Genomic DNA, 23,756 nt, shown 5'->3' with positions numbered 1-23,756 from the left:
CAACCGACGTGCACACACACACACAAACTGGCATCATACCGTTAGCAGTAGAGAAAATAATAGCATACTTTCCATTGACATCATTCTGCATCACGTTGCTAGGGAATGGTGGAGTCAACATTAGTTGCCACAGCAACACCGCTTCACCTTCAACTCTCTTGCCCTCTGTCTGTAGGCACTGCAGCAGACTGCAGTGGTGTGTGTATTTATATATACGGTCTATGGCATGAGCTCACCATGGCTCGGTGTTGTGTAACATGAGCGTGTAGGGTCTTGATTCATTCACTGCAATGTTTAGTAAGAACGCTCCAGGAGTCCACAACTACGAGATTCTAATGGTTGTGGAGGTTGGCAAAATTAGAACAATTTAGAACAATTTAGTATTAAGTTAGGTTGAATATCTGGACCACCCACAGTGGTGAGCTGACAATGTTGGGTCAGCATCCAGGAAGCAAACCAGTGAAGAAATAATTTGACATGACACATTTCTTAGAGACACGCAGAGCATCTGCATGGGTTGAAATGATATATTTATTGAACAGCGTAATAACTGATAACAGTGGCCAGTAAAGATTTACCTGAGGATAGTGATTGTAAAGGAGTCCAGCATCAGCAGTTGAGCCTATTATGGACGAGAACAAAAACAGAAAACACAACAAAAATAGAATTTTGAGCAACCAAGAAAGCTAGAAATAGGGAAACAAAGACAACAGATGAGAAAGATGGGAGAATTGTGGAAATTCTAGCTGGTTCAAAGATTCTAGTAATAGAGATGATTAGTAATTTGGTAAACCATTGACATGCTGATGAGAATTGTTAACACAGCCTAATCACAGTAACCAGCCCCTACACTTGAACAGGGCCTCGTATTTCAAGAAACAAGAACAGACAACCATCTATGACTTGGTACATAGGACACTTCTCTTACAAAAATGATCATTTGACCTGCAGCATTGAGGTGGTCGGTAGATCAAACAGTGCACAGTGTCATTGATAAAAACGGTTCTGGATTGTGCGAGAAACCATTCAACTCTATATATGGCAAGGTTGGAGGTGGCATTGAGAGCAGTGGCTAGGTACTAGTGGACAGAGCATTGCCCAATCTGATGCTCTCATTTAAATATTTTTTTCCCCTGGCACAACCAGTAGAGCTTTCTCAGTTGTCATCTGCTAAATTGAGTTTAGCAGCACACCGAGAACATCAATGCCAGTTCCCCAGGGAGAGAGAGAGGTGGGCATGAGGCTTTTTTAGATTAGGGTGACTTCAAGACCAGTTTTCCACTCCAAGTCTGGTCCTCTGTGGAGTGGTGTTGCCCAATGACATTCTTTGACCCTCTTTCGGTTGGTTCCGAAAAAGAGCAGAAAACTAAGCTGATTTTGTATGTGCTCAGTCACAGATCTCAAATCCTAAATCGTCACCCATTCCATCCAGAGTGCACGATAGTCTTGCTGCAGTTCACAGCACCTTTATCAGCAACACGTGGTGAAAATCCCCTGCCCAGTTTTGGCAGATTACTACATTCTGTTTGGTTCCTTTTTAGATCACATGACCAATTCTTGCATTTGGATTTCCTCCTGCAAAAGCATTTTTTTCCCAGCATGCATACAAAAATCATCAGGTTTATCAAGAGTTAAACAATGAAAACAGCTTAACTTATAAAGGCTTAAAGCTGCAATATGTAACTTTTTGGGCAACCTGACCAAATTCACATAGAAATGTGAGTTATAGATCCGTCTTTAGCATTAAAAGCAAGTCTAAGAAGCAGTAGATCTGTTCTATATGCACCATTTCTATGCTTTCCGTTAAATTTAGTTTTTGCATCTTTTACTTTCGGTTTTGTACACCAGCTTCAAAACAGCTGAAAATACAATATTTTTGGTTATTGAAAATATAGTTAACTGATGGTACAATGATATGCTACACTATACATTGCTTTGTCACAAACTGAAATTTGGCAAACTATTCAAATTTTAGCAACCAGGGAATGGCAAAGCAATTTCTGCATATTGCACCTTTAATGTAAATGGCATGACAGTGACCTTAATGTCTTAAGAGTGTTCAGATTCAACGCCAGTAAACAATTCTACACTAAGTGTATAACTGACTCATCGCTTGGACAGATAACATTCATTTCTACCGGTAATCATTTTTTTGTTGGCTAATGATTGCTTGCGGAAAACAGTGATTCATTTGGCTAGACTAATGGATAATCTACATTGGCTAAACACAGAACAATAACAGTTAAAATATGGACTAAAATAATCACAGCATACACTAATCTAATGTATGAGTGCTGTGTATATGGCTCTGTTCCATCACTTAAAATAAATAAATACATAACCAAGGAAATACGCAAAACAATAAAATCAATTTAAAACACATGGCTAAGACATAATATTCTGTATATTATTGTGAAACCCATACACATGTATGGACACTGGTTCTAGAACGATACGAAATATAAACATAAGAACAAAAAGGATGACCAATGATAGTCCTCTTAATTGTAGAAAGACAGCAAAGGTGCTAGACAGTTAGACACATGAAGGCTTTACAGCGTAATGGCTGTGATGAGCTACTATGACCCCAGCAAGCCAGCAAGAAGAACAACATTCATTCTTTCCTGTGTTTTTTTTCTGCAACCTCAGCCGTGAGGTTAGCTCACCCTAGAAGCCATGCACATTGCCTGCCGGTTCACCCTTTACTCCCTGTGAAGCGAGGGAGATTGCCCATGACCCTCCAGCATATGCACCAAGCCCAATTGTGGACTCAGGCCTAGCATCCCCACTGAACACTGCAGAAACGTTAGCCTCCTGCCATCCCTTCCTCCTCACTCCTTCTTCCCGTCCACCACCTTTTCCTTCTCGTCCCCAGTCACAGACTTCCAGTAGCGATGACAGGCCAGCTCCAGTAGTTCTAGCCCTCCTATCAGCTTCTGCTGGCCGAAGTAGACACCCATCATCACTAAAAAGTACAGACGGAGCGGGGCCCAGAGCCAGAGGCCTGCGAAGGACAAGGCTATGAAAGAGCTCCAGTAGAACAGAGATGCTGCCTTGATCAGAGCCACACGGAGCTCCGTCTTACAAGGGGGAACGCGGCACATACCCTCCCTGTCGAAGCCCCGGGGCTCAGCGGCGTAGAAGTCCCTCAGGCGGACCTCCTTCTCTGCCCAGCGCTCCTGAGTCCAGGCCTGCAGGGCGGAAGGGGATGTGGGCAGGGCGGAGGCCTCGTAGCGGCGCACATGGAAGTGGATCTCCCGGGGGAACTGCCCTAGGATCAGGTGGCGCTCCGTCTGAGGGATGTTCTTGGGGTAGGCCACGGTGATGTCATGGACGGCATCCAGGTTGTCTCCTGTAAAAGGAGGGGAGGTATGCATGACCGACGTGCATCTTTATTTTAACTGTAGGGTTTGTGTGGATGCTGATGCAGAAGATCCATATCCTTGAGTCAAATGTAACTAACTAAGTATATTGAGGACATGCTTGCTTCCCACACTGAGCACTATATCATTCCTGTCTCTTAAATATGCCTGCAGCCCCACTCCCATACCACACAATGAGCAGGGACCTGAGTGAAATATCAGCCTGGGAGGATGACACGACACCTGCCAGCCCTGAGCTCCCACCGACTCCCTACTGTACTGTATGAGAGTCAGAGGATATAAATAGGCCAGGGGCACAGCGCACTCAGACAAAGACCACCTAGATAACATGTCAATCACCAGAGGTGAGGGAACAGGGCTAAGTCCGATGACATCACTGTGGTTCAGAACACCTGCTTGGTGAGTTAGTGCCCAGCTAAGCGCCGCAGGCGACGGTATTTAAGACTGATGGAAGGCTGCCAGGATTAGCTCACAGGCCAATATGAGATGCCTCGGGGTGCTGTAATGTGTCACAGTGTTGATGAAGTACTAGTCTGAGATTCCTAAAGAAAAACAGGTAACACTGATGTGGCTTGTTATAATTCCTTCACGCTTGAGTCATTTGACATAGGCTAACTGTTGTCATAACAAGCGATGACAGATGACTACAATATAAACAGCCAGTAAAACACCCTTGGTTTCACTTTACTGCATGTTACAGCAAAATGCGTCAAAAATTACAGTAAATATATAAAAAAAGTTAACCCCTGACCTTTGCGGAGAGTGTCCACGATGAAGGTGAATCCAGTGGTGCGGGGGTGCAGCACATACTCAAACTTAGGCAGGCCGTTCTTTTCCGCAAAGTCATCACTTCTTGCTCTAGTGTAGTCTGCAGGAGAGAGAGAAAAACAGAAAATGAGAAGTAGGCTCAATAATATTGTCAGCATCTAGGATAATTGACTGTAATACATTACATTTCTTGGATAGGGTTTAGCACACTACTGTAAGAGTGAGAGAACATTGATGTATGGTATATGACCACCCATTATGTAGTTTTGTTGCTTGTCGTGATGTGTGTTTTGTCCTATATTTTTGTATTTATTTATGTATATTTTTAATCCCAGCCCCTGTCCCCGCAAGAGGCCTTTTGCCAGGCCATCATTGTAAATAAGAATTTGTTCTTAACCGACTTGCCTAGTTAGGGGCTAAATGGTTAAATGAATAAAAAATGTCCTTACTAGATATGAATAAAATATAATTTCATAAGCTGATTTCATCAAAAGATATGACACTGGCCTAGGGGGAGCACTACACCTATAGATCCCTAGATATCTTCTCAGGGACAAAGACATCTCTGATCTAGAAGGGGTCACATAAAAGCACACCCTGATCCAAATCCTATCACCAGCCCTCCAGGACAGTAGGGGAAGTGGAGGAACCATTACTAAAACTATTAGTAAATTGTCATATCTGGTCCAACTGATTCTAGGGGCAGTATTTCATTTTTGGATGAAAAACATTCCCGTTTTAAACAGGATATTTTGTCATGACAAGATGCTCGACGATGCATATAATTGACAGCTTTGGACAGAAAACACTGACGTTTCCAAAACTGCAAAGATATTGTCTGTGAGTGCAACATTTTCCGGTCAATTTCTCAACCAAACGTGAAGAACAAACGGAGCTATTTCGCCAACAAAAATAATATTTTGGGAAAAAAGGAACATTTGCTATCTAACTGGGAGTCTCCTGAGTGAAAACATCCGAAGTTCTTCAAAGGTAAATGATTTAATTTGATTGCTTTTCTTATTTTCGTGAAAATGTTGCCTGCTGCTAGCAGGGCATAATGCTATGCTAGGCTATGATAAACTTACACAAATGCTTGTCTAGCGTTGGCTGTAAAGCATATTTTGAAAATCTGAGATGACAGTGTGATTAACAAAAGGCTAAGCTGTGTCTCAATATATTTCATGTGTGATTTTCATGAATAGGAAGATTTTCTAGGGATATTTATGTCCGCTGTGTTATGCTAATTAGTTTGAGGCGATGATTACGCTCCCGGCTCCGGGTTTGAGAGTCGCAAGAAGTTAAGAGGATTGTATACACATACACAGATCACACATACATCCTCAGGGAGTTCTAAAACCGATGTAAACAAGCTTGGGGATGAGAGATGGAAGAGGTTGATGCAGGGTACTATTGTTGATGTCCTAACCAAACCATTGCCCTGGTTGGCTAAGTGACTGTTGTCACTGAAAGCTGTTACCGGTGAGGTCAGTGCCCTCAGGGAAGAGGAGGAGCTGCAGGGGCTCTCTGATGTCACAGAAGTACTCTAGCATGTTCTCCATGTGGCTGCGGTCCTCCTCCCACCGACGCTTGATGAAGATGAAGCAGGCCACCTGCATGGCCCAGCCTGACGCAAATTAACCAGATTAATGCCACTCTTTAATCCAAAGCAATTTACAGTCGTGTGTATACATTTTCTTTTCACTGTGTAACCCATGCTGAGGTGTATGTGTGTTGCCTACACCCACCGAAGCCTGGCACAACTTTGAGGGCGGCCTTGAGGCAGATTTTCTCCAGTCGCAGGTAGCTGTACCTCAGCAGGCAACACCACAGGAACATCCAGTCCAGACGCGTCCGGTGGTTCATGATGATCACACTGCGCTCCCCTGGGATGAAGCCATCACCCGTGATTACCACCTTCACCCCAAACACCAGCTCCAGCAGGGCCTGCACAGGGGTAGGGAGGGAAACAGGGGAGGGAGGGGAGGTACGTAGGAACAGGAAGACTCATTTCATTTGGTTCCAAAACACAGACACTAAGAATAGTACAAACAAACCAAAAAGTCAGTGAGAGGTCAAAGAATATCAAGACAATAGATCAAAAGAATGTTAGGTCAAAACCAAAAAGGCGAAACAGTTAACCAAAGTGGTCAAACAAAGGTGATAAGAGACATAAGTGGATGCAGACATAAGGAACACCGAGAGACAGACAAGGGGTAAGATGACTCACCACGGGCAGGGTGAGCCAGGTGGCAACGATACGGTCTGTGATCCAGCGGTACCAGGAGGGTGACAGCAGCATTAGAGGTAGCACAGGGCCCAGCATGAAGATGCTGCCAAAGAAACTGCCCAGAAACAGGGTCACCACAAAGTACAGCCCACGCACAGACACCGCCATACCTGGGAAGGAGAGAGATTACTTAATATTTATATTTCAACTCTCCTTATGCATCAGTGAAGACAACTTGTTAGTTCACTACAGTATTAAACTGATCATGAAGGAGATAAGTAGGATAAACACTTCCAGAGATGGCTAATCAATTCTGCCGAATTCCTATGTTGATGTGGAACTGCAAGTTGGGCATAATGAGGAAGGATTGGATTAATCATGAACCAGCCTAATGTAAGACAAAATGGAGTTATGTCCTCATCAATAGCAAACCCTCATGTTCTGTGGATCTTCCTACATTTCCACAAAAACAGTGGAAAAACCAAGGCAGACATTCCTATTGTGGAATGTAAATAGGGGTCGGAGCCAGGGGTTTCTTACTGCTAAAATGCTGTGATCAGGGAACTGGATTTTATGCAGCTCGCCGACAACCTCATCTTAGACCTGAATATTTCACATTTTCACTGAATAGCCTAAATATAAAGAAGAAGTTTCAGGTCTGTGAGAGCCAGAAATCTTGCTTGTTTGTAGGTGACCAAATAATTATTTTCCACCATAATTTGCAAATAAATTAATTAAAAATCCTACAATGTGATTTTCTGGATTTTTTTTTCTCATTTTGTCTGTCATAGTTGAAGTGTACCTATGATGAAAATTACAGGCCTCTCATCTTTTTAAGTGGGACAACTTGTACGATTGGTGGCTGACTAAATACTTTTTTGCCCCACTGTATATACTGTTACACTGGCAATACTAAAGTGCCTATAAGAACATCCAATAGTCAAAGGTTAATGAAATACAAATGGTATACAGGGAAATAGTCCTATAATTCCTATAATAACTACAACCTAAAACTTCTTATCTGGGAATATTGAAGACTCATGTTAAAAAGGAACCACCAGCTTTCATATGTTCTCATGTTCTGAGCAAGGAACTTAAACGTTAGCTTTTTTACATGGCACATATTGCACTTTTGTTTTCTTCTCCAACACTTTGTTTTTGCATTATTTAAACCAAATTGAACATGTTTAATTTATTTGAGGCAAAATTGATTTTATTGATGTATTATATTAAAGTTAAAATAAATGTTCATTCAGTATTGTTTTAATTGTCATTATTACAAAAATAAATGAAAATAAATACATATATTTTTTTATATATTTTTTTTTTAATTGTCCGATTAATTGCTATCGGCCTTTTTGGTCCTCCAATAATCGGTATCGGCGTTGAAAAATCAGTCGGTCAACCTCTACAAACAATAGTACGCAAGTAACCTTCAGGAAGGAGACATTCTGCCTCCTAGAGATGAATGTACATTGGTGTGAAAAGTGCAAATCAATCCCAGAACAACAGCAAAGGACCTAGTGAAGATGCTGGAAGAAACAGGTACAAAAGTATCTATATCCAGAGTAAAACAAGTCCTATATCAACATAACCTGAAAGGCCACTCAGCAAGGAAGAAGCCACTGCTCCAAAACCACCATAAAAAAGCCAGACTATGGTTTGCAACTGCACATGGGGAAAAATATTGTACATTCTGAAGAAATGTCCTCTGGTCTGATGAAACAAAAATAGAAATGTTTGGCCATAATGACCATCGTTATGTTTGGAAGAAGAAGGGGGAGGCTTGCAAGCCGAAGAACACCAGCCCAACCGTGAAGCACGGGGGTGGCAGCATCATGTTGTGGGGATGCTTTGCTGCAGGAGGGACTGGTGCACTTTATAAAATAGATGGCATCATGAGGATGGAAAATGATGTGGATATATTAAAGCAACATCTCAAGACATCAGCCAGGAAGTTGGTCGCAAATGGGTCTTCCAAATGGACAATGACCCCAAGCACACTTCCAAAGTTGTGGCAAAATGGCTTAAGGACAACAAAGTCAAGGTATTGGAGTGGCCATTACAAAGCCCTGACCTCAATCCCATAGAAAATTTGTGGGCAGAACTGAAAAAGCGTGTGCGAGCAAGGAGGCCAACAAACCTGACTCAGTTACACCAGCTCTGTCATGAACAATGGGCCAAAATTCACCAAACTTATTGTGAGAAGCTTGTGGAAGGCAACCCGAAACGTTTGACCCAAGTTAAACAATTTAAAGGTAATGATACAAAATACTAATTGAGTGTATGTAAACTTCTGACCCACTGGGAATGTGATGAAAGAAATAAAAGCTGAAATAAATCATTCTTTCTACTATTATTCTGACATCTTCTTAAAATAAAGTGGTGATCCTAACTGACCTAAAACAGGGCATTTTTACTAGGATTAAATTTCAGGAATTCTGAAAAACTGAGTTTAAATGTATTTGGCGAAGGTGTATGTAAACTTCCGACTTCAACTGTAACTGGCCTACCTGGTTAAATAAAGTTGGAAAAAAATATATATAAATTTTGTTGGCATTTACACATGTCCCCATTACCAGTAAAACCCCATTTCTTTCACTTATGTGTCAAATAACACTGACCAATCAGGACCTGAATATGACTGTACATCACATAATAATGTAACGCATTCATACATTCTTTACGTAACTATTACACATTGATTACACTATCACTCGTATTTCATATATGTCACAACTATTCATCGATACGCATGCTATGACGCTGGTAGCACCTACAGCGCTGGTCATAAATAGCAGCTAGCTAGCTCATGGATGCAAACAATGTTCTTCCCCCAAAATGACAATGTTACAGTAGCTAGGTGTCACCATCTAAAATAACCATAATCTATTAGACCGTTCTTATTTGATTAATGGTGGTCGGAACCATCCATGTGAAGCTAGCCAAAATAAGGAATAGCCACAATAGTGGACTTAGCGATTAGCCTTCAGAATAAATATGTAATTGACAGTGATGCAAAGGAATACAAATAGTAGAATTATGCCATAATTGAATACATCATGCAAAACGATGTTGGAATGTTATATATATAAAAAAAAACAAGACAATTCATTAATTTGACAAAGATCTGTTGAAATCACACTGGATGTATTATACTTTAGAATTGCATTGGGGGTATACTTATTTCACTGTACAGCCTTACCTACGGATTGTGGATAAATGACATGGGGTATCAGTCGACTCAGTGACACCCAAAGAACATTAGCATCGTCGATCTTATGGTGGGACTCTAAAAAACCGAATTGAGCCATATACAGTGCCTTGCGAAAGTATTCGGCCCCCTTGAACTTTGCGACCTTTTGCCACATTTCAGGCTTCAAACATAAAGATATAAAACTGTATTTGTTTGAAGAATCAACAACAAGTGGGACACAATCATGAAGTGGAACGACATTTATTGAATATTTCAAACTTTTTTAACAAATCAAAAACTGAAAATTGGGCGTGCAAAATTATTCAACCCCTTTACTTTCAGTGCAGCAAACTCTCTCCAGAAGTTCAGTGAGGATCTCTGAATGATCCAATGTTGACCTAAATGACTAATGATGATAAATACAATCCACCTGTGTGTAATCAAGTCTCCGTATAAATGCACCTGCACTGTGATAGTCTCAGAGGTCCGTTAAAAGCGCAGAGAGCATCATGAAGAACAAGGAACACACCAGGCAGGTCCGAGATACTGTTGTGAAGAAGTTTAAAGCCGGATTTGGATACAAAAAGATTTCCCAAGCTTTAAACATCCCAAGGAGCACTGTGCAAGCGATAATATTGAAATGGAAGGAGTATCAGACCACTGCAAATCTACCAAGACCTGGCCGTCCCTCTAAACTTTCAGCTCATACAAGGAGAAGACTGATCAGAGATGCAGCCAAGAGGCCCATGATCACTCTGGATGAACTGCAGAGATCTACAGCTGAGGTGGGAGACTGTCCATAGGACAATAATCAGTCGTATATTGCACAAATCTGGCCTTTATGGAAGAGTGGCAAGAAGAAAGCCATTTCTTAAAGATATCCATAAAAAGTGTCGTTTAAAGTTTGCCACAAGCCACCTGGGAGACACGCCAAACATGTGGAAGAAGGTGCTCTGGTCAGATGAAACCAAAATTGAACTTTTTGGCAACAATGCAAAACGTTATGTTTGGCGTAAAAGCAACACAGCTGAACACACCATCCCCACTGTCAAACATGGTGGTGGCAGCATCATGGTTTGGGCCTGCTTTTCTTCAGCAGGGACAGGGAAGATGGTTAAAATTGATGGGAAGATGGATGGAGCCAAATACAGGACCATTCTGGAAGAAAACCTGATGGAGTCTGCAAAAGACCTGAGACTGGGACGGAGATTTGTCTTCCAACAAGACAATGATCCAAAACATAAAGCAAAATCTACAATGGAATGGTTCAAAAATAAACATATCCAGGTGTTAGAATGGCCAAGTCAAAGTCCAGACCTGAATCCAATCGAGAATCTGTGGAAAGAACTGAAAACTGCTGTTCACAAATGCTCTCCATCCAACCTCACTGAGCTCGAGCTGTTTTGCAAGGTGGAATGGGAAAAAATGTCAGTCTCTCGATGTGCAAAACTGATAGAGACATACCCCAAGCGACTTACAGCTGTAATCGCAGCAAAAGGTGGCGCTACAAAGTATTAACTTAAGGGGGCTGAATAATTTTGCACGCCCAATTTTTCAGTTTTTGATTTGTTAAAAAAGTTTGAAATATCCAATAAATGTCGTTCCACTTCATGATTGTGTCCCACTTGTTGTTGATTCTTCACAAAAAAATACAGTTTTATATCTTTATGTTTGAAGCCTGAAATGTGGCAAAAGGTCGCAAAGTTCAAGGGGGCCGAATACTTTCGCAAGGCACTGTATGTCAACCTATGTCCCGCGATAAGAGCTACAATACTAATATTGGCATAAACGCTTCAGTTCTCTGGGTGTCACAGAGTAGACTGATACCCCATTTCATTGCTTTATATTCCAACCTTGTTTAACATTATCTAGTCTAAATATTGGCTTGCACATGCTAATTTCAGCACACACATTCTTCTATAATGTTATTTGAAGTGTCAAATTAAAAGCTTATTTAACGTGTCAAATAGTGTTATTGTCAAATAGTGTTATTTGACACGCAAAGACCCAAACGGCATTCCATAGTATGTTGTGAAGCTAATAGCAGTAACGTTATTACTGTGCAACTCCGGTAGGGCAACATCTAAAAAATAGCGCACTTGTTAGTGTGTACCGGTGCTCAACCAGTCGTGAAGGCCAACATCACCCACGACAGAACGGTTAACTGTCAAGGGCAATCAATTCCATTATCTTGGTGTTAATGGATTTCGCCTTTGAGTTGTCTCGCTGAAATGTTCTTACTCTTTCAAATGACTGCTTGATCCACACAGCAGCTCCCCTCTGCTGTTTCCTGAAGTCCATGATCATCTCCTTTGTTTTGTTGACACCACACTCCGAGTGCCCTCATCTCCCTGTAGGCTGTCTCGTTGTTGTTGGTGATCAAGCCCACTGCAGTTGTGTCGTCTGCAAACTTGAAGATTGAGTTGGAGGCATGCATGGCCACGCAGTCATGGGTAAACAGGGAGTACAGGAGAGGGCTGAGCACACACACTTGTAGGGCCCCAGTGTTGAGGGTCAGTGAAGTGGAGATGTTGTTTCCTACCTTCACCACCTCGGCGGCCAGTCAGAAAGTCCAGGAAAATGCCAAAACTTTTAATTTAGTCAATCGACACCCCCCCCCCCCCTTTTGTTTTTACACTGCTGCTACTCGCTGTTTATTATCCATTCATAGTCACGTTACCTTACATGTACAAATTACCTCGACTAACCTGTACCCCCACACATTGACACGGTACCACTACCCGCTGTATATAGCCTCATGATTGTTATTTATTGTGTAACTTTTTTTATTTAGTATTTATTTTCTTAACTGCATTGTTGGTTAAGGGCTTGTAAGTAAGCATTTTACACTATACACCTGTTGTATTCAGCACATGTGACAAATACAATTTTATTTGAAACTCAAGAGGTGGGACAAACTTTCCCAGAACTGTTAGTGTCAGCTACTGGCCTAAGAATTGGGATGGAGGCTACGTATGCTATGCATGTGCTTTGGATAAAAATATAAGCCTATCCTAAGGAAATAAAGAAATTATCATTACACTAAATCAGTAGGAAAGAAACTAAAATGTAGAGCAAAATGAAGCTTTTTAATATGGCTTTATTTATGCAGCTAGTCTTTATTGCTCGGTCTTGTTGACTTGGTGAAGGGAGTTCTGCTCGACCAAGCAGGTGTTTCACCTGTGGGTTCATGCTCCTCCACCTCAATTACCGCTGTTATTGCACAAGTCTCCCAGTCCCAACCCCCCTCTTGTCATTACCACCATGCATAGCAACAGCATGACACAGCAGCTCTCACGGCAGCAGCACGCAAAGTGGATGATAGACTGGTGCACTAACAACTCAGGTGTGTGTCATACAAAGCCAGGATGGGGTTTAAGAGTTGTTTTTTAACATGAAGCGTGGCAGAGGTGAGGAACACCCTGGCTCAGCACAATTACACCTCCCCTGTTACTGCTCTCTCCCACAACTTACTCCCAACAGACACGCTGAAGAGCACACACAGGAAGTGGGGAGGACACACCTTTAGGGTCCTCAGAGGATGAGAGGTGAAAAGTGGAGTATTTCTGTCTGCACCACTTGGGTCTAAGGCACTGCATCTCAATGGTAGAGGAGTCACTAGAGACACCCTGGTTTGAATCAAGGCTGTAACACAACCAGCTGTGATTGGGAGTCCCATAGGGCGGCGCACAATTGGCCCAGCGTCGTCCGGGTTTGGCCAGTGTCCGCAGTCATTGTAAATAAGAATTTGTTCTGACTTGCCTAGTTAAATAAAGGCTGCGTCCCTGCCCAGTCATGTGAAATCCATAGATTAGGGTATAATTACATTTATTTCAAATCGACTGATTTGTTTATACGAACTGTAATTCAGCAACAACAAAAATTACACACCCAGTAGCTCTCCTGGAGATATTATGCTGTAACAGACTAACCAAAAAAAGTCTTATTATTTTATAATATTTATCCATTCAGTATAATATACCCCATTCAGTGATGCAGGTATCAAATGTCTATACTTCGAAGCAAGGTAGCTAAGCGGGAGGGCTCGAGACTGACTTTTTCCAGTGCCAAGTAACACATGAAAGAAGTCAGGTATTTCATTTAGCATGTTCAGGGACTGCACAAAGGACATTGGTCAAAATAGGATCCTGATACCTTGAGAGATGAATTTGCCTGCATGGTTTCTGTACATATTGGCCTAGGCTATTTTATACATAATTTACCACCAGAGGAAGTGGGAACTCAAAACACATTAGCTAGATTGCAAACTCTGAATATAATATTGTTGCTGTATAGCCATGGAATTGATCTAACAGTAAACTGTAATGTTCTGCAAAAGCATCCCTTTTGTAGGCCAATACAGGCTATTTGTGGTATTCATCGCAAATGCCCTCTGGGCTCCTTTGGCGCTTCACCTCAATTACATTCTCTGTGGTGCTATTTCCTCTATACTGACAGTTAAAAAATAATTGTTATACTCACATAAAGCAGAGACTCAACTCCAACAGTTTTAAAAACTGTTGCTCACTGTCAGTATGCATGCTTTACTCAGTGTACAAGAGGGGGGAGCAGGAGTGAAGCGAAAAAGGGACAAGGCATACACTTTCATTGCAGGAAATGACTTGCCTAGTTAAATAAAAATACAAATTCTGCACATTACTGTTGACAAATGTTTTTTAACCCCCAAAATCAGCAGGAACATTGTGTCACCTAATCACCGATGTCAGCAAAATTGTATTGGTAAGAGGAAGGCAACGTCAGTAATTTTTGGTTTATTGTCCCAGCTCTAGTTCAGTGTTTTTCCTATATTGTTTTCAGCAGCTGTGGCAAACTTAGCGTGGGGCACGGCTTTAGAGGTCGCAGAGAGAAAATGTTGCCGTTTTGAATTGACATTTTCTGCAATTCTACATGTTTTGACATGGGGCGAAAATAACATTTCACAGTTACGCTCCCCAATCCACACTAATGGGGCCGCAGCGGAGAAGGTGAAAAGCTTAAAAAAGTTAATCAGTGTACACGTCACTGACCATCTGAAATGGTTCACCCACACAGACAGTGTGGTGTAGGTGAAACAGCGCCTCTTCAACCTCAGGAGGCTGAAGAAATTTGTTTGGGCCCATAAGACCCTCAAACTTTCACAGATGCACCATTGAGAGCATCTTGTCGGGCTGTATCACCACCTGGTACGGCAACTGCACCACCTACAACCACAGGGCTCTCCAGAGGGTGGTACGGTCTGTCCAACACGTCACCGGCAGCACACTGCCTGCATCTACAGCACCCGGTGTCACAAGAAGGCCAAGAAGATCATCAAGGACCTGTTCACCCAGCTATCATCAAGAAGGCGAGGTAAGTTCAGGTGCATCAAAGCTGGTCCCGAGAGACTGTAAAACAGCTTATATGTCAAGGCCATCAGTCTGTTAAAGAGACACCACTAGCCAGCCCCCCGCCTGGTACAATGCCTTGAACTTTAGGTCACTGTCACTAGATGGCTACCACCCGGTTACTCTTCCATGTACCTTAGAGGTTGCTGCCCTATGTATGTAGTCATGGAACACTGGTCACTTTAAATAAATGTTTACATATTGTTTTACCCACTTGATGGACCCGACAGAGGGCTGCCTCGCTTCTTCTACAAGCATTTCGCTTCACTCGCAAATAACATCTGCTAACCATATGTATGTGACCAATAAAATTAGATTTGACTTCATATGTACAGTGCATTTGTAAAGTATTCAGACCCATTGACATCATGCTGTGGGTTTGTTTTTCAGCGGCAGGGACTAGGAGACTAGTCAGGATCGAGGGAATGATGAACGGAGCAAAATACAGAAAGATCCTTGATGGAAACCTGCTTAGGACCTCAGACTGGGGCGACAGTTCACCTTCCAACTTGACAACAACTCTAAGCACACAGCCAAGACAAAGCAGGAGTGGCTTTGGGACAAGGCTCTGAAAGTCAGAGTGGCCCAGCCAGAGCCCAGACTTGAACACGATCGAACATCTCTGGAGATACCTGAAAATAGCTGTGCAGCTACGCTGCCCATCCAACCTGACAGAGTTTGAAAGGATCTGCAGTAGAGCTTGACCGATTAAATCGGAATTGCAGATTAACTAGGGCCGATTTCAATTTCATAACAAATCGGAATTCTGTATTGTTGGACACCGATTTGGCCCAATTTTTTTTTTTTTTTACACCTTTATTTATCCTTTATTTAACTAGGCAAGTCAGTTAAGAACACATTCATATTTTCAATGATGGCCTAGGAACAGTGGGTTAACTGCCTTGTTCAGGGGCAGAATGACAGATTTACACCTTGTCAGCTCTGGGATTCAATCTTGCAACCTTACAGTTAACTAGTCCAACGCTCTAACCACCTGATTACATTGCACTCCACGAGGAGACTGCCTGTTACGCGAATGCAGTAAGAAGCCAAGGTAAGTTGTTAGCTAGCATTAAACTTATCTTATAAAAAAACAATCAATCATAATCACTAACTACACATGGTTGATGATACTGCTAGTTTATCTAGCGTGTCCTACGTTGCATATAATCGATTCGGTGCGTATTCGCGAAAAAGGACTGTCGTTGCTCCAATGTGTACCTAACCATAAACATCAATGCCTTTCTTAAAATCAATACACAAGTCTATCTTTTTAAACCTGCATATTTAGTTAATATTGCCTGCTAACATGACTCATTGCGAACTGTGAAGACTATTTCTTCCTAACAAAAGACTTCAAATGGGGAATGATTTAGCAAAAGCGCATGTGCGGAAAAAAGCACAATCGTTGCACGACTGTACCTAACCATGAACATCAATGCATTTCTTAAAATCAATACACAGAAGTATATTTTTAAACCTGCATATTTAGCTAAAATAAATCCAGGTTAGCAGGCAATATTAAGAAGGTGAAATTGTGTCACTTCTCTTGCGTTCACTTCACGCAGAGTCAGTGTATATGCAACAGTTTGGGCCGCCTAATTTGCCAGAATTTTACGTAATGATGACATAATATTGAAGGTTGTGCAATGTAACAGGAATATTTAGACTTAGGGATGCCACCGGTTAGATAAAATACGGAATGGTTCGGTATTTCACTGAAAGAATAAACATCTTGTTTTCGAGATGATAGTTTCCGGGTTCGACCATATTAATGACCTAAGGCTCGTATTTCTGTGTGTTATGTTATAATTAAGTTTATGATTTGATACAGCAGTCTGACTGAGCGGTGGTAGGCACCAGCAGGCTCGTAAGCATTCATTCAAACAGCCCTTTCGTGCGTTTTGCCAGCAGCTCTTCGCTGTGCTTCAAGCACATCAAACCTATCAACTCCCGAGATTAGGCTGGTGTAACCGATGTGAAATGGCTAGCTAGTTAGCGGGGTGCGCGCTAATAGCGTTTCAAACGTCACTCGCTCTGAGACTTGGAGTAGTTGTTCCCCTTGCTCTGCATGGGTAACGCTGCTTTGAGGGTGGCTGTTGTCGATGTGTTCCTGGTTCGAGCCCAGGTAGGGGCGAGGAGAGGGACGGAAGCTATACTGTTACACTGGCAATACTAAAGTGCCTATAAGAATATCCAATAGTCAAAGGTATATGAAATACAAATGGTAGAGAGAGAAATAGTCCTATAATTCCTATAACTACAACCTAAAACGTTTTACCTGGGAATATTGAAGACTCATGTTAAAAGGAACCACCAGCTTTCATGTTCTCATGTTCTGAGCAAGGAACTTAAACGTTAGTGCAATATGTGCCATGTGAGAAAGCTTTTACTTTCTTCTCCAACACTTTGTTTTTGCATTATTTAAACCAAATTGAACATGTTTCATTATTTGAGGCTATATTGATTTTATTGATGTATTATATTAAGTTAAAATAAGTGTTCATTCAGTATTGTTGTAATTGTCATTATTACAAATACACATATATATATATATATATATTTTTTTTTTTTAAATATTTTTTTATTTTATTAAATAGGCCGATTAATTGGTAGCGGCTTTTTTGGTCCTCCAATAATCGGTATCGGTGTTGAAAAAAATCAATCAATTTTAGAAAAAGTAACAAAATGTGGAAAAGTTAAGGAGTCTGAATACTTTCCAAATGCACTGTATATTTATACTCTGGACTCTAACATTGCTCAACCTAATATCAATTAATTCCATTAGTTTGCTTTTAACATGTGTCTATTGTTAGATATTACTACACTGTTGGAGCTAGAACACAGAAGCATTTGGCTACACCCTTAATAACATCTAAATGTGTGTATGCAAACAATAAAATGTGAGTTAAATCAAATTTCCTACAATACTACACATTTTGCCATTGGGTGGGGAAAACATTTTACAGTTTTAAAAAGTTCCTTTAAAAAGCAATGAATCCCTTTGAAAATGGCCTATTTGGCATTGATATGAGTCAGAAAACAGTTATTCTAGTGTCAACATCGACTACAAAGTGTAAATAGGTTAATTTTGTCTAAAATGGAGTTGGGAACATCCGTGCGTCACAACAGGTAAATGAAGGTTGGGTTTTGATTTGACAATGTCTATTTGCCCACTAACATTGGGTGAACAGCTGCAGTGATTGCACTCTATCCAATAGCAATAGCATTAGACAATGAGACAGACCTGCCCAGCAGCTCAGACTTTGTTTACGTAAGACCACACTTTTTTTTATTAACTTGGGAAATACAGCGCCAAACACCTTAGTTTCATTGTAAACTTGCACAACTAAAACATCATCCGCAAAAACAAACATTACAGATGTCTTGAGTCATCTTGGTTTCATTCTGGGGATTTTGAGGAAGTGAAATAGGCTTCAGTGTCTCATGGGGGACAAATATAATTAATATAATAAACCAAAAGCGGAATCGGTCAGGAAACACACCAAGACTGAAATATGTTTTTTCTAATGAGCAACAAAATAACACACATGCCTATTGGAGTGTTCAGCTCTTTAATGCTAGTTTCCTGTAATTCTACACATTGTCAGAGTGACACAAACATTTTCACAAAATTTAAAATGGGGACCACATGCCATGACATTTTTGGAATTTTAGATTCTACCAGACTGTCTACATTTTATTTTGCCGATTGTTAGTTCAAAGACTGTTATTTAAAAATATATTGCTACATAAAATGTTATACATACTTTATATCTGATTTTAGTCATAAACAAAACAAATACATACATAGGGGAAACACTAGTTCGACAATACTATCAAATTGTAAAGGCTACCTACCCTGCTGTTAAGGCATTTTAAAATCTAATAAAAAAGGTCAGTCTTAAATTAATTTAAGGACCTGCAGACAAATGTAATAAAATCATAAGATGAGGGTTGACTAAATGTTTTTTCAAATCACCATAGCAATGTCCACAGAGCATTGCCTAAAATAGGATCTTGCCTAACTGTAATGCAGAATATTTGCTGTTAGTCTGACCCTGCATACTATGGCAATGGTATTGCATTCCAGTCTGAGTCTAGACCAGATATCACCATAGAGCAAATGGAAATGAGAGCTCAACCATGTCTAAACAGCAAGCCGAGTCTTGCCCATTCTTGGTTCTCTGCTCTCTAAACCACCAAGTAATTACATTGAATTTCTTCCATTTTAGTAATTTGACATACTTCTATTCAGAGCGACTTATAGTAGTGAGTGCATACATTTTTCGTACTGGTCCCGTGGGAATCAAACTGTGGCATTGCAAGTACCATGCTCTACCAACTGAGCCACTAACTCAACTAGTGAGTTAGTCTAGCTGAACAGTTGCAGTGGAAAAACAGAGGACTTCTACCCCTGGGTTCCATCACCACTTTGCTCACAGCTAATTGCTGCAGTCTGATGAGCTGTGCAGTTTGCAGGGAGTGAAGTGTTAGTCAGTGGGGGGGGGGGAGAGAGAAAAAAACAACACCACTTTAATGACTTGTTTCCATTGGATCTCCGATAAAGGTCAGGGAGAGTGAAAGGCTTAGTTGTGCTAATGATCAATACACACAGCAGGAATCGACATACAGGGCTGCCCGCTGGCCCGGGAGGTTTTGGAAACCCTCCAGGGCCCGGTTTCCCGATAGCAATGGAATTTAGGCTTACAAGTGTTTTAACGATGCATCTTTCCTACAACCGTCAAATATGTAACATGTTTCCCAGAACACAACTTAAAGAGAACATTCTCTCATTGCGTCGTTGAGGCATGTGTCGATACTGATTGAATAAAAAAGGCAGCACTGCTCTTGGGTCAGCTTTCTCCATTCAAAATCTTACCTTAACAGAATTATTCCACGATACTGACAACGAATTAGCTCCTAGAGATATATGAGCAACAATGGTTGCAAATACTGAGGTGGCTTATTCTAATGCTTACTAGGGTTGCAAAGGGTCGGAAATTTTCCGAAAACGTTCAATGGGAAGTTAAGCCCTGGAATTTTTGTAAATTTGCTAAATTCATTTTTAAAAAAAAGCTTATAACAGTGAACCTTTTTTGTGGGATAAGCATAGGGCAATTCTAGGTCTTGAGGCATATTTTGGTTAAACTATCCACAAGTCAATGGACTTGCAACCCTCTGCATGCACAGTGCATTCTTCCATCACATGTACAGCTGATGCTCAAGATCTTGCACACTAATGAGATTAGAGGTCGACCGATTATGATTTTTTCTACGCCGTTACCGATAACGATTATTGGAGGACCAAAAAAAGCCGATACTGATTAATCTGCCGATTTAATTTTAATTTTATTTATAATAATGACAATTACAACAACACTGAATGATCACTTAACTTAATATAATACATCAATAAAATCAATTTAGCCTCAAATAAATAATGAAACATGTTCAATTTGGTTTAAATAATGCAAAAACAAAGTGTTGGAGAAGAAAGCAAAAGTGCAATATGTGTCATGTAAGAAAGCTAACGTTTAAGTTCCTTGCTCAGAACATGAGAACATATGAAAGCTGGTGGTTCCTTTTAACATGAGTCTTCAATATTCCCAGGTAAGAAGTTTTAGGTTGTAGTTATTATAGGACTATTTCCCTCTATACCATTTGTATTTCATATACCTTTGACTATTGGATGTTCTTATAGGCACTTTAATATTGCCAGTGTAACAGGATAGCTTCCGTCCCTCTGCTCACTCCTCCCTGGGCTCGAACCAGGAACACAGCCACCCTCGAAGCAGCGTTACCCATTGCTCCACAAAAGCCACAGCCCTCGCAGAGCAGGGGAAACAACCACTCCAAGGCTCAGAGCGAGTGACGTTTGAAACGCTATTAGCGCACGCTAACTAGCTTGCCTACAGCAAAGTGTGTTAAATCATTTCTAACTTGTTAACAATTACTGCTAGTTAGTTTTTGCTACCATGTGGGTTTTTAGCTTGCTTGAGCCTGCTAACTGAGTGTAAATTCACCTGTTTCCATACACGTTTCATTTTAAAACATCTTACAAAAAAAAAAATAATAATAATCTAACTACCTAACTGTTTACCTGTACATGGAATTCTATTAGTTTTTTTTTTTTTACTACATTTTCCCCCCAATCTTTACAGGAAAATGCCACGGGTAATATCTGATGTGTGGAGACATTTCATTGCAGCTAATGTAGAACGAAAAGTGGTGTACATTTGAAAATACTGTGCCAAATCACATGTGAAGAATGTAACAAAGATGCAGAATCTGGCCAAGTGCATAAAGTTCCCTCCACGCTCACAACTTTTGACAAAAGTCCCTCTTCTTCTATTCGAGGTGAAAATTATGAATCAGACACCTTATCGATAGCAATAGCCCATGGTCCTCCTGGAATTAGAAGGTTTTTTTGACTCAATGGAGGAACGTAGTCAGAGAAATGCTGAGTAATGTCTTGCTTGAGCTGTGTATGCAACTGGTTCACCTCTGATGCCCACAGGCAATATGTATTGGAAGAGAATTCTGAATGTTCTTCGCACCGCATACATCCCTCAAAACAGATACGCTTTATCTACTAATTTGCTGGATGCAGAGTTCAACAGAATTCAAGTGAAGGCAAAGCAAATCAGAGAAAGCAGACTGTATTGCAGTCATCTCTGATGGGTGGTCGAATGTTTGTGGGCAAGGAATAATTAACTACATCATCTCCACCCTCAACCACTATTCTACAAGAGCACAGACAAGGGACAACAGACACACCGGTCTGTACATTGCATGGATGGTGTATTTTGGGAGAGAGTGGTAAGCAGCCTGAAACCTATAGCAGTAGCCATTGCACAGATTGAGGGAGACAATGCCATCCTGTCTGATGTTCAGACTGCTTGCAGATGTAAGAGAAGAAATCCATACTGCCCTGCCCACTTCACTGTTCCTCCAAGCAAAGGAAACCGTAGTTCTGAAATACATCAAAAAGCATGAAGACTTCTGCCTGAAGCCCATACATGCTGCAGCGTACATGTCTGACCCCAAGTATGCTGGCAAGAGCATCGGTCTGGTGCAGAACTCAACAAGGCCTACGGTGTCATCACTACCATGTCTCGCCACCTTGGCCTGGATGAGGGCAAGGTTCTTGGCATTCTGGCAAAGTACACTTCCAAGCAAGGGCTTTGGGATGGAGATGAGAGATGTTAGCATGACTGCCATATTGCATCAGCCACCTGGTGGAAGGGACTTTGTGGATCTGAGGCTCTTTCCCCGTTTGCATCCATCATTGTGACAGTGAAGATGAGGCCTCAGAGTCTGATGTTCAAGGAGGTGGACATTGAGGTCCAGGGAGAAGACATGGAAGCCTGAGAGGAAGACAACCAAAGCTTTAGTTTCTAGACTATCATTTTACAGACGTATGTTGAAAATGTTTGAGATGCGATGGCTCATTGGGGATCATTCAATATTCCCTTTCTTTTATCCTCTTGAAACTAGGGGGCACTATTTTTATTTTTGGAAAAATAACATTCCCAAAGTAAACGGCCTATTTCTCAGGACCAGATGCTAGAATATGCATATAGCTTAGGATAGAAAACACTCTAAAGTTTCCAAAACTGTAAAAATATTGTCTGTGAGTATAACAGAACTGATATTGCAGGCGAAAGCCTAAGAAAAATCCAATCAGGAAGTGACTCATGTTTTGAAACAGTTGTATTCCTTTGCACCCCTACTAGCCATTGAAAGGGATATCAACCAGATTCCTTTTTCTACGTATTCCCTAAGGTGTCTACAGCATTGTGACGTAGTTTCACGCCTTTATGTTGAAGAATGAGCGTAAACGACTACATTGCGTAAGTGGCCAGCTGAGGGCTCTCAGAGTGATTCTGTCTGGGGAATGGGCGGGCAAGTCCATAGCATCAATGCCTTCCTCTTGCAGGAACTGCTGACACACTCCAGCCACATGAGGTCTAGCATTGTCTTGCATTAGGAGGAACCCAGGGCCAACCGTACCAGCATATGGTCTCACAAGGGGTCTGAGGATCTCATCTCGGTACCTAATGGCAGTCAGGCTACTTCTGGCGAGCACATGGAGGGCTGTGCGGCCCCCCAAAGAAATGCCAACCCACACCATGACTGACCCACCGCCAAACCGGTCATGCTGGAGGATGTTGCAGGCAGAAGAACGTTCTCCACGGCGTCTCCAGACTGTCACACGTGCTCAGTGTGAACCTGCTTTCATCTGTGAAGAGCACATGGCGCCAGTGGCGAATTTGCCAATCTTGGTGTTCTCTGGCAAATGCCAAATGTCCTGCACGGTGTTGGGCTGTAAGCACAACCCCCACCTGTGGACGTCGGGCCCTCATACCACCCTCATGGAGTCTGTTTCTGACCGTTTGAGCAGACACATGCACATTTGTGGCCTGCTGGAGGTAATTTTGCAGGGCTCTGGCAGTGCTCCTTCTGCTCCTCCTTGCACAAAGTCGGAGGTAGCGGTCCTGCTGCTGGGTTGTTGCCCTCCTACGACCTCCTCCACGTCTCCTGGTAGCGCCTCCATGCTCTGGACACTACGCTGACAGACACAGCAAACCTTCTTGCCACAGCTCGCATTGATGTACCATCCTGGATGAGCTGCACTACCTGAGCCACTTGTGTAGGTTGTAGACTCCGTCTCATGCTACCACTAGAGTGAAAGCACCACCAGCATTCAAAAGTGACCAAAACATCAGCCAGGAAGCATAGGAACTGAGAAGTGGTCTGTGGTCACCAACTGCAGAACCACTCCTTTATTGGGG

At 41.7% G+C, this 23,756-nt stretch overlaps 1 protein-coding gene across 2 annotated transcripts in view; it reads right to left on the bottom strand.

Annotated features, from left to right (window-relative positions):
* Positions 1 to 485: 485 nt before the first annotated feature.
* Positions 486 to 23,756, bottom strand: part of lclat1 (lysocardiolipin acyltransferase 1) — a 35,188-nt gene continuing 11,917 nt past the window's right edge. The window contains exons 1-6 of one of the 2 annotated variants that reach the window (XM_090211138.1): positions 11,816 to 12,721; positions 6,379 to 6,548; positions 5,897 to 6,095; positions 5,629 to 5,775; positions 4,135 to 4,251; positions 486 to 3,352 (exon numbers count right to left, since the gene is read on the bottom strand). In XM_090211138.1, coding sequence (XP_090067264.1) covers positions 2,832 to 3,352; positions 4,135 to 4,251; positions 5,629 to 5,775; positions 5,897 to 6,095; positions 6,379 to 6,546 — 1,152 coding nt within the window. In that variant the 5' untranslated portion in view covers positions 6,547 to 6,548; positions 11,816 to 12,721 and the 3' untranslated portion in view covers positions 486 to 2,831. Of the gene's footprint in view, positions 3,353 to 4,134; positions 4,252 to 5,628; positions 5,776 to 5,896; positions 6,096 to 6,378; positions 6,549 to 11,815; positions 12,722 to 23,756 lie in introns of those variants that run through there. The other variant, XM_021574120.3, reaches the window with a different exon arrangement.

This window comes from Oncorhynchus mykiss, chromosome 19 (assembly GCF_057628025.1).
Source record: "Oncorhynchus mykiss isolate SJ-2025 chromosome 19, ASM5762802v1, whole genome shotgun sequence".
Lineage (NCBI taxonomy): Eukaryota > Metazoa > Chordata > Actinopteri > Salmoniformes > Salmonidae > Oncorhynchus > Oncorhynchus mykiss.
The sequence above is the reverse complement of the archived record's forward strand: the minus strand, read 5'-3'. Positions and strand labels throughout refer to the sequence as shown.